At 41.9% G+C, this 14,344-nt stretch overlaps 1 protein-coding gene across 1 annotated transcript; it reads right to left on the bottom strand.

Moving 5' to 3' along the window:
* Positions 1-1,230: 1,230 nt before the first annotated feature.
* On the bottom strand, positions 1,231-13,339 carry LOC310632378 (uncharacterized protein C21orf58; the record flags this gene model as incomplete). Its single annotated transcript, XM_083349578.1, has 8 exons — positions 1,231-1,273; positions 1,648-1,856; positions 2,778-2,914; positions 4,683-4,800; positions 10,753-10,947; positions 11,441-11,514; positions 12,532-12,586; positions 13,283-13,339. 8 exons carry the CDS (start codon positions 13,337-13,339, stop codon positions 1,231-1,233), a joined length of 888 nt encoding a protein of 295 aa, XP_083205704.1.
* Positions 13,340-14,344: the final 1,005 nt, after the last annotated feature.

Raw genomic sequence — 14,344 nt, 5'->3', positions numbered from 1 at the left:
GACTCCTGCGAGTCCCTTGGACTGCAAGGCGTCAGTCCTAAAGAAGATCAACCCTGACTGCTCTTTAGAAGGTCAGATCCTGAAGCTGAAACTCAAATACTTTGGCCACCTAATGAGAAGGAAGGACTCACTGGAGAAGAGCCTAATGCTGGGAAAGATTGAGGGCACGAGAAGAAGGGGACGACAGAGAATGAGGTGGCTGGATGGAGTCACTGAAGCAGTAGGCGTGAGCTTAAGTGGACTCCAGAAGATGGTAGAGGACAGGAAGCCTGGAGGAACGTGGTCCATGGGGTCGCAATGGGTTGGACACGACTTCGCAACTAACAACAACAACACAGAATGGTAAACTGTATAAGCTATTCATCATCATCCTAATTCTGACAGGAAAGAAAATATGTATCCAGAGAAAAGGAAATTATTAAAAATATAACTCCATTTCAGGTAAAATAAAATTTTCTCAGCTTCTTTTGAGACCAATATTTTATCTAGAATCATTGAGAAGGTACATAATACGCTCTCCAATCCATCCAGGTGCTATTTTCATTCACATTCTGAACTCAGCAAATACTGCTATGCAATCATGGTGTCTAAAACATCAAATGGGGTCTAGTATAAATTCTGTAGTAAAATCTATGGGAACTTACAGCTTTGTCTTTATAAGATTACATTATCTAATACACAGATTAGCTCTCCTAAACAGGAGTTCTCTGTCCCAGACGCTCCGGGAGAATCTTAGGTATCAGTGATCAGCTGAACAGATAGAAGTTTCGCGCAAGAAAACATAACCAGAACTCCTATGCTACAGAGTAATAGGGAAAAGATGCTTGGTGACTTTCTTCCTCAATAGGCGATACAGATTTGAAAATGTCCAAACTCAAGCTTTCAGGGGTGTTGGGCTATAATTCCCACCACGTCTAGCCAAAGTGTTTGTACTCCTATAAATCTAGAGGGGACTTTCCCAGATCCAAGACTGGTCAACTTTATCCTGCCCTCACTTTATGAAAGCAGAAAAGCTCAACAAGATTATGAGAAAAGCCCAATAGGGTAAACTGACTAACATCACTGTTACGTGGCAATTTGCTGTTAGTTGTGCCTGGTGGAACAATTTAAAAATCTCAAATCTATTGAGTTAGCAGGGAGAAAAAGACTAATTGGGCATGCTGACATAGCCCTGATATAAATATAGGAAGCTACACTCATATTACCTTTTCTAGACAGTTGTTATGGAATCTACAAACCCGAAGGTAATCCAAGCAGTCTGTGTGGTGGGACACTTGGGGAAGAAAAATGTGTAATTAGAAATATATATTTACACAATGAACTAACTTTATGTGATTTATCTAATTTTTCCTTTTAGTGCACCTTTGAGCAATTGAAAATAATTCATGTATGACTAGCTAGAGGGAAACTTTTCAAAGGCTACAAAGACTTAACATCTGCTTGAAATGAGATTGATACAATGGAATATAACAGAACCTGCTCATCCTGAAAACATGACTTTTGATATTTCACAACAATTCATTGTTGTTTTTCTGTGATTCTTTATATATACATAATACTTGAAGAAATATACCTGAACTGGAATACTGTAAAAAGGGAACAAATAGAACAAATGTCTTAGAAAGTTTTTAAACCAATTTTCCTTACGTGTGTGATGCATTGACTGGAATGGGCAGATTATGTACTTCAGATGGGAAACCCTCCTGTTGTGGGCTAGGGCCAGGTTGCAGAACTAATGGCCACATGGGGAAGCCACTTTGAGAAGGAATAACTGGTGCTCCTAAAGATGTGTAGTGATGATGATGTACAGTTGGTGGTTGTGATTTCTCCACTCTTATTGGAACAGGAGCAGTAAGCTGCAGATAAATTTAAAAAGATCAGGATAATATATTTAAATACATGAAGTCAAATGATTTCGTGATTCCGATACTGATTTGAAGCTTATGGTTTAAAATCCATTTTTTCTCCTTTGTTTCAGACTCACAAAATGCATTAATGAATCAGTGACAAACTTACTTTCCATCATAAAAAATTCCACTGAGGGAGAGGCAACCTTTCATGTTGCAAAAAGCACAAAACATTTCACTCTATAATATTTTCAGTTGTTTTGATTGGAAATGCTAACATATATTTGATGTTTGCCAAAACTATTATACTTCTTCATGCAGTTCAAAGAAGTAACTTCAGTACTGAAATTTTTAAGCATTGTAAAGCATAGGTTTCAAATTAGAAAAAAAGGAGAAAAAAGGGTCAGATACAGGGGAGATTGCCTACAAAAACTGCTAATCTCTCCCCTACACACACAGCAGAGATACTGGAGTGGAAGGTATTATAAGAAGTAAGCAGCACACAATGGGGTATACAGCAGGCTGTTTATATAGTACGCTCGTGACTCCTGATGCCAGTGCATTCCTTTTGATGTAATTCCCCATAATGTGCCTTCTTATTTACTCACTTATAATCCTTTCTTCTCCAATGAATGTAACTAGAAACATGAATTCCCTTCTTGCTAATTATCCCAGTGTCGGCCTGAGCATTTAAGAAGTGGGAGAGTGGGGAAAAGAAAAGCGTAGTCCCAGTTGTGTGATTTGCCAGTTAGCCACTATTCTGCTTAATGACAGAGCTGCCAGTCCTAATTGTGGTCCTTAAATGAGAATTACCTGTACACTATAATTAAGAATCTTAGAATGACACTGACCATTAAAATGATTAGCACACATAAATTTACAGATTTGACTCAACTATTATTACTGAAAGTCCTTTAAAAACATAGCTACCTGTTGTCCATGTTGAAGCATCGGGACCCCATACCCATTAGTTGGTGAATACGACAGTGGTAAAGATTTCAGCATCATGTTCTGCATAATGATTTGGTGCATCTGTGCATTTTGCATTAGCATCATTTCTACCATATCTATAAAGGATAAAGGACAATTTAAGCCCACCCTATGGTTATAATGGAGAACATAATGTAATCCAAATGGTGAAGTGCAGCCTTTTGAACAGCTTAATCTCTTAGATCAATATCTTTTTTTAAAGCAACCACTCTAGTGTTAGCTGAGCTGCAAAATTTATATTTTAAAAGTACAAAAAATAACACGTTAAGAAGTTTAATAAGTTACACAGTGGACGTACTACATATGTACACAGTGTGCTCAACAAAGATGGAAATAATTAGTTCAATAATTCCTTTAAGTTTAAAGTCTATAAATGATTCAAAGACTCTGACGTTGCTAAGGAAAGGTTATTATAAATATTTCAATTGAATGAAAAAAATCAAGGAGGTTCCTAACTACTTGCCTACATTATATCAAAGTAATATTAGTTTGGTAACGCTCTGCATTTAGAGTGTGTAGAGTGTTCAGGTATCATCTTTTGTAGCTCCTTAAAGCAGCCACATCTTTGCCCACGTTTTCTCAGCTATTCTCTACACCTGTACTGGGATCCCAGGAAAATATGGCATTGGAGAAGCTGAAGACAACTGCCCCATGCATGCTATTGTAGTAGCCAATTTGGTCTAATGGTTAAGGCATCAGGCTAAAAAGCAAGAGCAAGTGAGTTCAAATCCTGCCTTGGCCATGAAAGCCAGCTGGGTGGCCTGTAATTCTCTCTCAAACCAGCCCACCTCACAGGATTGTCATTGTGGGGAAAACAGGAGGAGGAAGGTTTGTTGGATATGTTCATGCCTTGAGGTATGTAAAAATAATAAAGGCGGGAAATAAATACATTCTCAAAGGCATCATTCTGCCTTCTGTTGCTTATGCCTGACATTTTGATGCTGTTGATCCTCCCTGCAGACACCCTTGCCAGTAAGGTAAAGTTGTCAGGGAAAAAGTGCCATGAATGGTTTTATTTCTTTTTAATGCTACACTAGTCAGTTGTGTGACTAAATCGTTTCTGTCCCTTTATTTATTTGGATTGTCTGATTGTAATTTAAGATTAGCACTTGTATTGTATGCAGATCTAGATTTCCTGTCATTTGGTGCCATTATCTTATCCACAAGTCCTTGCTTTGTTGCATGTATTAAATTTATCCAGTACATAACACACACAGAGAGAGAGAGAAGTTATTACAGTAAAGTGTAAAGTAAGTTCCTCTTATTCTAGCAGACTAATTCTAAAAAGACTCTTTCCATAGCTACTCTTTACTTTTTAAATTGCATCCCCAAACCTCATAAGTGGGAAAATTAAGAGAGAATATTTGACACTCTCTATGGTATTTTAGTTAAAAGTTAAGACTCAATTCAGTCTAGTGGTTAAGGCACCAGGTTAGAAAATGGCAGGCTGTGAGTTCCAGTCCCCAAAGCCAGCTCATTCTCTCTCAGGCCCTGGAAAGAAGGCAAGAACAAAGCATTTCTGAAAAACTTTGCCAAGAAAATTGCAGGGGCTTGTTCAGACAGTGTCCAAGAATCGAACACAATTGAAGGGAAAAAATCTTGCTAGTCTCCCTGAATCCAAATGATCCTACTCTTGAATTTGGGTACATAGATGGGAGCCATATCAACAATCCTATCCATTTTAGGCCCAATGGACTTAATTCTGAGTCAATTTGTATAGAGTTGTAGCTCTGCAGCATACTGTAATCTTAGTTATATTTCCTAGGACTTGAAGTTAGTTCTATTATATTAAATGAGAGTTATTCCTACAGTGTACACATAGTTATAGTTTTTGAGCACAAATACCTTCTTTAATACTCCCAGATCTAGGTACTGAAAAGGACTGTGGAGATGGAATCTGTGTAATGAGTGGTGGCTGATATGAAGGTATTTGTTGAATTATGGTTGCTGGTTGCTGTGGTAACTTGCAAAAGAAAAAAGATGGAAAAAGAATGGTTAAAGAATAAACCGTAGCTCCATTCTTATATCTGTAGCTGAATTAAGTTAATAGACAACATATTAAACAATTAAAATGTTATACTTACATAGAATTCACTGAGCAAACCAACAGTGAAAGCTAAGAAGAGTTTAATGGAGAGAACAGAGGCCAGCAAAGCTGTATGTTCTGAAGAATTGTATGCTGATTCATGAACATTGAAAAGATCATCACAGAATAAAATCATTACAAGAGCCTTGGTGGAGCAGTGGGCTAATGCCTCCTTAAGTAACACCAGCTGCCTGCAATTAGTGCAGGTTCGCATCCCACCAGGCTCAAGGTTGACTCAGCCTTCCATCCTTCCGAGGTAGGTAAAATGAGGACCCAGATTGTTGGGGGCAATAAGCTGACTTTGTAATAATGCCGCTTGGGGGTGTGTGTGAACGCCCTAATAAGCAGGCATATACATAGAATGAAGGCTACTGCTAAGCTTGTAAGCCGTCCTGAGTCTTCGGAGAAGGGCGGGATATAAATGGAATTAAAATAAATAAATAAAAATAAAATACAAAGAAGTGGGAAGTTAACTTAGATTTAATTTAACAATAGAGGAAAAAATACAACACAAGCGTTTTAAATATAACTTATTTGTATTTCATCCTCTATGTTGATTAGCTGTCCAGAGCAGCATTTGTAGCAGCTGTAATGTATTAGCCTTACATGAGGTAATTGCTTGCTTATGTTAAACTCTTTGCTAATGGCTGAATTCACTTGTATGTTTTTTTAACAGTTGCTGGGACGGCTTAGACTGGCTGTCTCCAGCCAGTTAAGTAAGTTTTTGGGTGGGAAACTGCTGCATTAAATCTATTGGTCGCTGCCTATCGACCAACCTTATAAATAGCTGTGCAGCAGCTCCTAGCTTTTTTTCTGTTATGTTCTGACTTTCAATAAAGTCTGTTGCTGTCTGAACCCTCCATCTCGCTCAATGCCTGCAAGAACCGAATACACAACACTGGCGATGACGGTGGGATGTGCTGCTTCATCATAAGAGCCTGAAGTCACTAGGGGGGTGAGACCAGCACAGAGCCTAGTAGGGAATGGCTCCCCCCTCGGTCTGCCTAGCAAGCCATGCTGGAGGCCACCCCGCCCTGAGGATCCATCCCAGGGCCTACACAGAAGCCAGCAGCACAAGGCAACGCAAGACACGAGCCGCGAAGACTATGCACCATGGAGAAGGTCAGAAAGGTTGAAGAGTTCAACGTGACGCACCCAGAGAGATGGTTGTCCTACATTTCCCATGTAAAGAACTACCTGCGGGCCAATCAAGTCAGCGAAAATGGGCTGAAGGCCGCGACCCTTCCCTGTGTGTGCGGCCCAGCCATCTTCGATATCGCTGAGAACTTGGTCACCCCAGTGTTACTGGAAACCATCACCTATGCTGACAAAGAAAAAACTATGTGACCACTTCGAGCCAAATCTATCCGTGATAGCATGGAGGCATGCCTCCAAGCAATGCGAACAACCCAGCGAATCGGCGACAGAATTCATCGCAGCACTTTGTCAAGCATCGCGACTCTGCAATTTCTCCAACTTAGAAGAGTGACTAAGACCGCTTAGTCTGTGGACTCAGGAACAGAGAGCTGCAACAAAAACTCTTCACCTTGGAGACTCTCTCACCCCAAGAGGCCTTAAAGGAGGTCATGGCAGACGAAGCCGCCAGAGGGGCCATGAAGGCACTGAGGCCCTCCAAAAGTGCGCCAAACACAGAAACCGTCCACCATGAGGACGCCGAATGGTTGGAAGACACCGACTACAACCACGAAGTCGACAAGATTCAGAGGCACCAAGAAAGGGGACTGAGGCCATCTGACAAGGCAGTTCTGTTCCCGAGGTGCTTGGGCTGCAAAGGCCGCCATCAACGTGTGGACTGCTGTTTCAGAACAGCCACGTGCCAGGCGTGTGGGAAACCAAGCCAAATTGCCGCCATCTGTCAAGGTTGCCAGAGGGACCGCCAGCCAGACGAGCCATTCAGGAGAGGTACCAGGGCCCCGGGGCAACACCAAGTAGGGTTCTGCTCCAGTTGCCGGAGCATGTTCCGCATTGGTGCCCACTGACCTCTTAAACAGAAGTTGCAACTGCAGGTTGAACTTCAAGGAGTTCCATGTAAAATGGAACTGGACACAGGCTCAGCTGTGTCCATCATCTCCATCGGAACCTTTCGGCAAGTTTGCAGCCGTAGCAACAGATGGGTCAAGCTTCGACCATCTAATATTTTACTCACCGACTTCCATAATTCCAGAGTGGTGGTCAAGGGTGAAGTCACACTTCCTGTGAAATTCAAGGGCTTTTCAGGCCCACTAGATGTTATTGTGGTAGATGGCCAATGTACGAGCCTCATAGGGCTCGATTGGTTCGATCCATTGGGCATCCAAGTAACCGGCATTCACTGAACACAAACGACAGACCTGTCTTCTGTCTGCAAGGAATTCACAGATGTTTTCGGCCCAAAGTTTGGGAGTTTGGGAGAGTACAAGGGCCCTCCAATAGCTTTTAAACTTGATCCACAGGTCGCGCCAATCCGGGTTAAGCCCCATGGTGTGCCATTTGTGTTAAAGCATAAAACTGATGCAGAGCTGGACAAACTTGTCAGTCAGGGGGTTTTGCAGCCTGTAGACAGTGGGGAGTGGGAGACCCCCATTGTAATGCTACTCAAGGCCAACGGAGAGGTACAAATATGTGCTAATTACAAGTGTACCATTAACCAGGCACTACAGCAGCATGTGTACCCTGTCCCAGTCGTCAGCCATATTCTGGCATCGTTGCATGGAGGCTGTGTGTTTGCTAAATTAGATTTAGCGCAGGCCTATCAACAGCTGCCAGTGTACGAGGCCACAGGAGCCGCCCAAATGATTGTTACTCATAGGGGGGCCTTCAAGGTCAAGCAACTACAATTTGGGGTGAGTGTAGCCCCAGGGATTTTCCAAGGAGTAATGGAGCATACGCTCAAGGGCATTCTGGGGGTCTGCCCCTACTTTGATGATGTACTCATTGCTGGGGAATCTACAGAAGTTCTGCCTGAGCAGCTTTCGTGCCATCCTTCAGCGGTTCCACGCTGCAGGACTTAGATTAAGGAAAGACAAATGCAAGATTGGGGTTCAGTCGTCAGAATTCCTTGGGTTTCGGATCGATGCCAAGGGCATCCATCTTGCAGAGTCAAAGATGAAAACAATTCAGCTGGCACCAAGACCAAGGTCCAAGGGAGAGCTTCAAACCTTCTTGGGCCTCCTAAATGTTTATCATGGATTCCTCTCTAACAGGGCCGCAGTGGCAGAGCTGTTAGACTGGCTTTTAAAAACACTCAGTGGCAGTGGACCAAGATCCATGAAAGGAGTTTCCAGCCTGTCAAAGTGCTGTTATCCTCGAACTCAGTGCTCACACACTTTAACGAAAAGCTCCCAGTTTGCATCGCATGTGATGCGTCCCCATAAGGGGTTGGGGCTGTGCTGAGCCACTTGTTGGCTGATGGGAAACAGTCTCAGGCTCAGGTTTCTCCAGTCTCTGCATGAAGGCCATCCGGGCATCGTCCATATGAATGCACCTTCATATGGAGGTGAGGAGGTACCTCTGGTGGCTAGGGCTAGATAAAGCTATCGAGGCCCAAGCACACAGGTGTTACACGTGTCAACAGTCCAGATTGGAGATGCCGCAGGCCCCTGTCCACTGATGGGAGGAAATGCACACACCGTGGTCAAGAATCCACGTAGATCTCTCTGGGGCCTTTCAGGGACAGTTGTTTTTAATAGTGGTCAATAGCCACTCTAAATGGTTGGAGGTGGTTCCAATTCCCAATATGACTACTGCAAGGACCATCCAGATGTTGAGGTCACTGTTTGTAACACATGGGCTTTCGGACGTTGTAGTCTCTGACAATGGAGCCCACTGCGTCAGAATTCCAGGCCTTTCTCAGGGCCAACCTCATAAGGCATGCCATGTTGGCTCCCTTCCACCCATCATTGAACAGACAGGCAGAATGGTTCTTTGGTTCATACAACCAAAGAATCCCTCAAATGCATTGCTACAGGGGATTGGCACCACAGGCTGGCCAATGTTCTGAACCAGCCTGCTACCGGCCTTGCAGAAAGGCAACCCCTGTGCAAACAGTAGAGACTGGAGAGCGTTTGAGGCTGGAAAGCGTCTGCCAAGTTTAATTCACAAGCAAAACAACAGAACATGAAACAAGATACCGGAACTTTGATCCTCAAACGGAACGGTTGCTTTCAGCAACCAGCCCTTCCCCAAACACTCCTTTTATGTAGAGTTCAGGGCGTGGCCTCCCTGTGCCTCCTTCCGAGGAGTCCCACAGCCTTTCTCTGCTTGTTCCTGCTTGACTGCCTCCTGCGTCGGGCGTCCTTGAACAGGGCCAGCTGTGGGTCATCATCCTCCGCACTATCGGGCTCGCGCAGCTGAGAAGAGGGCCCTGGCTGGGGGCTCTGCGAAGCCTCCAAGCCATCATCAACAAGTTCGTCTTCCACACCCTCCTCCTCCCCCTCGTCTGAGTCATCCGAGGCATCCAAGCCAGCTGCCGGATCCACAGGCTGGCCCTGAATCACAACAGCCAATTTTCTATTATGCCAGCACACAACACCTTGCACAGCCACAGGCAAGAGCCCCGCAGAGCTTCACTGGGGCAAGAGGCTAATAACTAAGCTGGACAGGCTGCACTCCAACAGAGTAGCCTCTGACACAGCCTGTCCAAAAGCACCAAGGAACTTACAAGTGGGGAACCAGGTTTGGATACAGAATTATGGGCAGGGGGCTTTGTGGGTGGCAGCGAAGGTTGTTAAGATGTCAGGACCACTCTCCTACGAGGTGGTCCTGGAAGATGGGCAAGTCATTCACCCACATATTGATCAGTTGCACTGGAGGCTAGCAGAGCAGTCACTGGTTCAGGACTTCCAAGAGGGACAGACATTGAGTCCACAAGCCAGTATTCCAGCAGAGCAGTTTGCATGCTCTTGCACAAGAGAACAGGGACAGGGCTGTAGAAGCGCTTTCCCTGGAGACACAGACTGTACCACAGGAGCCGGACAGTCATCCAACAACCAGTAGCAGCCCTGCTGATTTCGCAGCACAATTGGAGTTTGGTTTGGGCCCACTGGGACAGGCCAGCCAAAGGCACTCGAGTCGTTTTGATTCCACTGAACCGCAGAGCCCGGGCCTACCCAGCACAGCAGGCAAGCAGGTAGACCGGGAGTTCCCAGTAGCCCCCCGATGCTCCGAACGAGCATGAAGACCCCCCCAAGTACCTACAAGATTTTGTAACCAAATGAATGTGTGTGCTATCCAGGGGGAAGGGGTGTAATGTATTAGCCTTATATGCTGTAATTGCTTGCTTATGTTAAACTCTTTGCTAATGGCTGAATTCACTTTATGTTTTTTTTAACGGTTGCTGGGCCGGCCTAGACTGGCTGTCTCTAGCCAGTTAAGTAAGTTTTTGGGCGGGAAACTGCTGCATTAAATCTATTGGTCGCCGCTTATCGGCCAACCATATAAATAGCTGTGCAGCAGCTCCTAGTTTTTTTCTGTTATGTTCTGACCTTCAATAAAGCCTGTTGCTGTTTGAACCCTCCATCTCGCTCAATGCCTGAAAAAACCAAATACACAACACTGGCGACGATGGTGGGATGTGCTGCTTCACCGTAAGAGCCTGAAGTCACTAGGGGGTGAGACCAGCACAGAGCGTGGTAGGGAACGGCGTCCCCCCCTCAGTCAGCCTAGCAAGCCAATAATATTGCAAGAGATCTTATGAAATCATGATGTTACTGATGAAATAATGTTCCAGACTTGTCACATAATGAATTCATGCTGCCCACAGTTGATTTTGCTTGGATTAGTTTGATGATTTTTTTTATTCCTCCTTGAAATAAAGCAGAATACACTTACTGTTTGCTGGATAATTCTTGGTTGTTGAGGTATAGTGGGAGGGGGAAGGGGAGGGGGAGGGGGAGGGGGAGGAGGAGGAGGAGATGGAGGCAGAGCAGGAGGAGGAATTTGGTAGATATGATGTGGCTTCAAGGGCTTTTTATGAATTCTGGGTAAACCTTGTGGTACTGAAAGTTCTTCCAAAAGATTTTGTTCCTATAATACAAAGTATATTTTTTCTAAACTCATATATTTGCTTAAAGAAAACCAACCTGCAACTAGACAGAAACTGAAGACATTTCCAGTATATAATCTTTTCTTGCTAAAGACATTAGCAAAAAAATGAACATTAAACTTTTCATTAATTGTATTCAACATATTGGACGGAAATAGATGAGATACTGCATAACTCCACTTCACAATTTTATTAAACTTTAAAAGTTGTATAAGAGATTTTCCTTTTCAAAAAAAGAACCGTGATGCAAAAAGAAGGGTTTTCTTATCTCCCCTCCCAAATTTATCTATTCAAAATTACTTTGCTTTTCCTTAGAATTTTTACTTTTCACTACACCTTATCTAAACTGATAGTATTAGCTGGCAAAGAGCTAAACTATGTTAACATTGTATTAACATTGTAAAAATGAGCAAAAGGAAGTATATTTTATTCTGTTTTTTTAAAAGAAAATGATAAGAATTAGGGATATCATACTCTGAGCTGCTGTAGAAGATCTTTCCTTCTTCTCAATGCACTTTGTAAGGCATAGCCATAATTGTCATAAATTCCTGCAAAAAATGTGGGTGACATTAATATCGCATTTAAAAAAGTGAAGAGAAAAGAGAGAGTAAAACTAGCATATTACTCTTCATGCAGAACAGTTTGAACAACCATTCACTCGTTAGGAGGCAATGGATATCCTGAGTAGCCAGTGGAGGCTTTTTCCATTGGGCGAGCACAGGTTGGGACAAGGCACAAGCGAATGTGTTGCTTCTGCTTGGGAGCAGAGGGACTGGAAAAGCTCTAATTCTCCCCAGTCTGTCATATATGGTGATGCTCTACAGACTGTAGCAGGAAGGGACATCTCCAGTCACTTGCATCCATCCCTTCATGGTAGGAAGTTATAGCCACTGTAAAAATTGCTGGAAACAGGATGTTCTTTTCTTCTGTCACCCCCAACAACCTCCTTAAAAGAAGTCAAAGCAGCTACTGCAAATCCGCACAATTCAAAAATGTATCGCTCGGCTTAAAGAAGATCTTGAAGCTGACATTTGAAGCCCATAGAGAAAGAACTGGGAAAGGAGTGTCATATTTTTTGGCAAGGGCTTCTGCAACTCAAGCCAATCCATGTTTGTTATTTATTTATATGCAATATTTGTAATCTATCCCAGATCTGATAGTCTCCGAGCAGTTAATAATAAATTATAAACACATTAAACAGATAATTAAAAGTAATAAAAACAATATATAGTATATCAACATACTAATAAAGAGGTAAGTACTGCTACATGGAGATTTCTGTTTAATGGTACAGGACAGCTCTACAAGTAGATATGCACAGACCTGCAATCCTAGATTAATGCTCTTGTTAACTTTCTGATAGTTTTAACTTTCATCCTCTACATGTGTAGCAATTAACCTAATTAATACAAATAAACACAAATAACATAAATAAAGCTTTGTGTGATAAAAGATTTTTAGGCAAATATTAAATTCAGATGGGATTAATTCTGCAAAATTTTTTATTGCAATCCATGACTTGACATCATACTTAATTCCAGCACAAATATGCTTTAATTGCTTACTTGAAGAGACAGGTGATTTCGAGTCATCCACGTTTTCATGTTCATTTTCTAATTTCTACGGAACAATATAACAGGATTCTTTTTAAAAAAAACCTGTAACTTCTGACATTAATTTTAATGTTTTTTTTAATAATAATAAAAAGGAATCAGCAGGAAATAATCAAACTTTAGATAAACCTTGAATTACGTAGAAATCAATTTGCTAATGTGCAGCATAAGGGTAGAAATCTCTCTTGAACTCTGACCAATGTCCTCTGACATCCATTTTCTTTCTTGTGAACTTGCTTTACATCTTAACCCTAGCCAGCAATCAGCATAATATTGTCCTTAGCTGCACCAGTGTAAAAGTATGGTTTCCTCCACTATATTAACACATTTCTTGAGCAGCTTTCAAGTATATAGAATATGTGTAATTTTGTCACTTGGTGCCTTCAAAGCAGTTTAGGGAACACAGGCATTAAAAGCAGGATATGGCTTGGCAATAAGGACAGTAGCGTTTATGACAGTAGGGCTTTCTGATAGGCAGTTGGGACTTCAAGACAAGTTGGGGAGAGGCCCAAAGGATCAGGAACATTTGATTAAAGGTACACCTTTATGCATACATAGCACTCTTGACATGTTCAGTACGAAACAGCTAACAGCTATCTGTATTGCAAAATCTCCATTTTAATTGATAGGGTTTTTTCCATCCTTTTTTGCCCTATTAGTGGATAGTTAATGCTTGGATATCATTGTAGAAAAGTCAGCTTACCTTTTCAAGGAGTTTGAGCTTCAGACGGGTCATGTGATCAGCCACATCAGATTCCATCACTGGGGAAAAATTCCAAGGTAAGTTGTGGGTGGTAAGCTACATTATTTTGAATATGGGTTACCTTTCTCTCTCTCCAGCTTCGTTATGAGTTTCCATGTACTTTTCTTCAGCAAGAGGTTCAGGTTGTGGTTACAGAGAAAACAGAAACTTCTTATACTGTATCATGTCTTTTGTAATGTACACTCAACACGGGTTGCTAAGATATTGTTTCACTAGAACAATAGCAATATTTTCTTTAAGGTTGCTGACTCTTCCAGTGCAAGTTCAATGTGCCAAACCCTGTGCGTTGCTAATACCCTTCTCTGAATAACTCTGTTAAGCCTAGAGAACGAGTTAGCTTCACATCTGTTGGTCATAATTTAAACAATATGTATTTCCAAGGATCAGTATTCAGCTGGCTCATACAATAATCAGAGAAAGACAAAAAACAAAAACAAAAGAAATGAGTGAGGCTATCCATTGATTCTATAAATTCAAATTTCAACCCAGTGTTTCCCAAACTATAGTTAAAAATAATCCCTGAAATCTCATACTATGACCAATATCTGAAAAAATAAAGCATCAGCTTATGTTCATTAAAAGCATGATTTAAGAAGTCAAAGATAAATAGAATGAAGGTTCTACATAGATATGCTCAGTGCTTTTTTTGTAAAAGAAAAAGGTGCCGGAACTCACACAAGTCATACAACCCGCCTTGCCTACTCTACAACGTTCCATCCAAAAAAGGTGCCGGAACTCCGTTCTGAGCGTTTTATGAGAAAAAAAGCCCTGGATATGCTGAACATTAACCTAAAGCAGATTTGATCAATAACAACTAATAATATATCAATATAACTAGGTCTCCAAATTTGTTTCAGTGTCTGGGCAATCACAGATAAAATATAAACTAGTCCTAAGCAACAAAATGTACTAATTAATAATTAAAATATTACTGCTTCAAAAACCATTCTATCTCATATGGCCTAAAGTAATTGTTTTTAGCCCAGGATAGCTAATTAAAAA

This window comes from Vipera ursinii (assembly GCF_947247035.1).
Source record: "Vipera ursinii genome assembly, chromosome: 1".
In the NCBI taxonomy this organism is placed as follows: Eukaryota; Metazoa; Chordata; class Lepidosauria; order Squamata; family Viperidae; genus Vipera; species Vipera ursinii.
The sequence above is the reverse complement of the archived record's forward strand: the minus strand, read 5'-3'. Positions and strand labels throughout refer to the sequence as shown.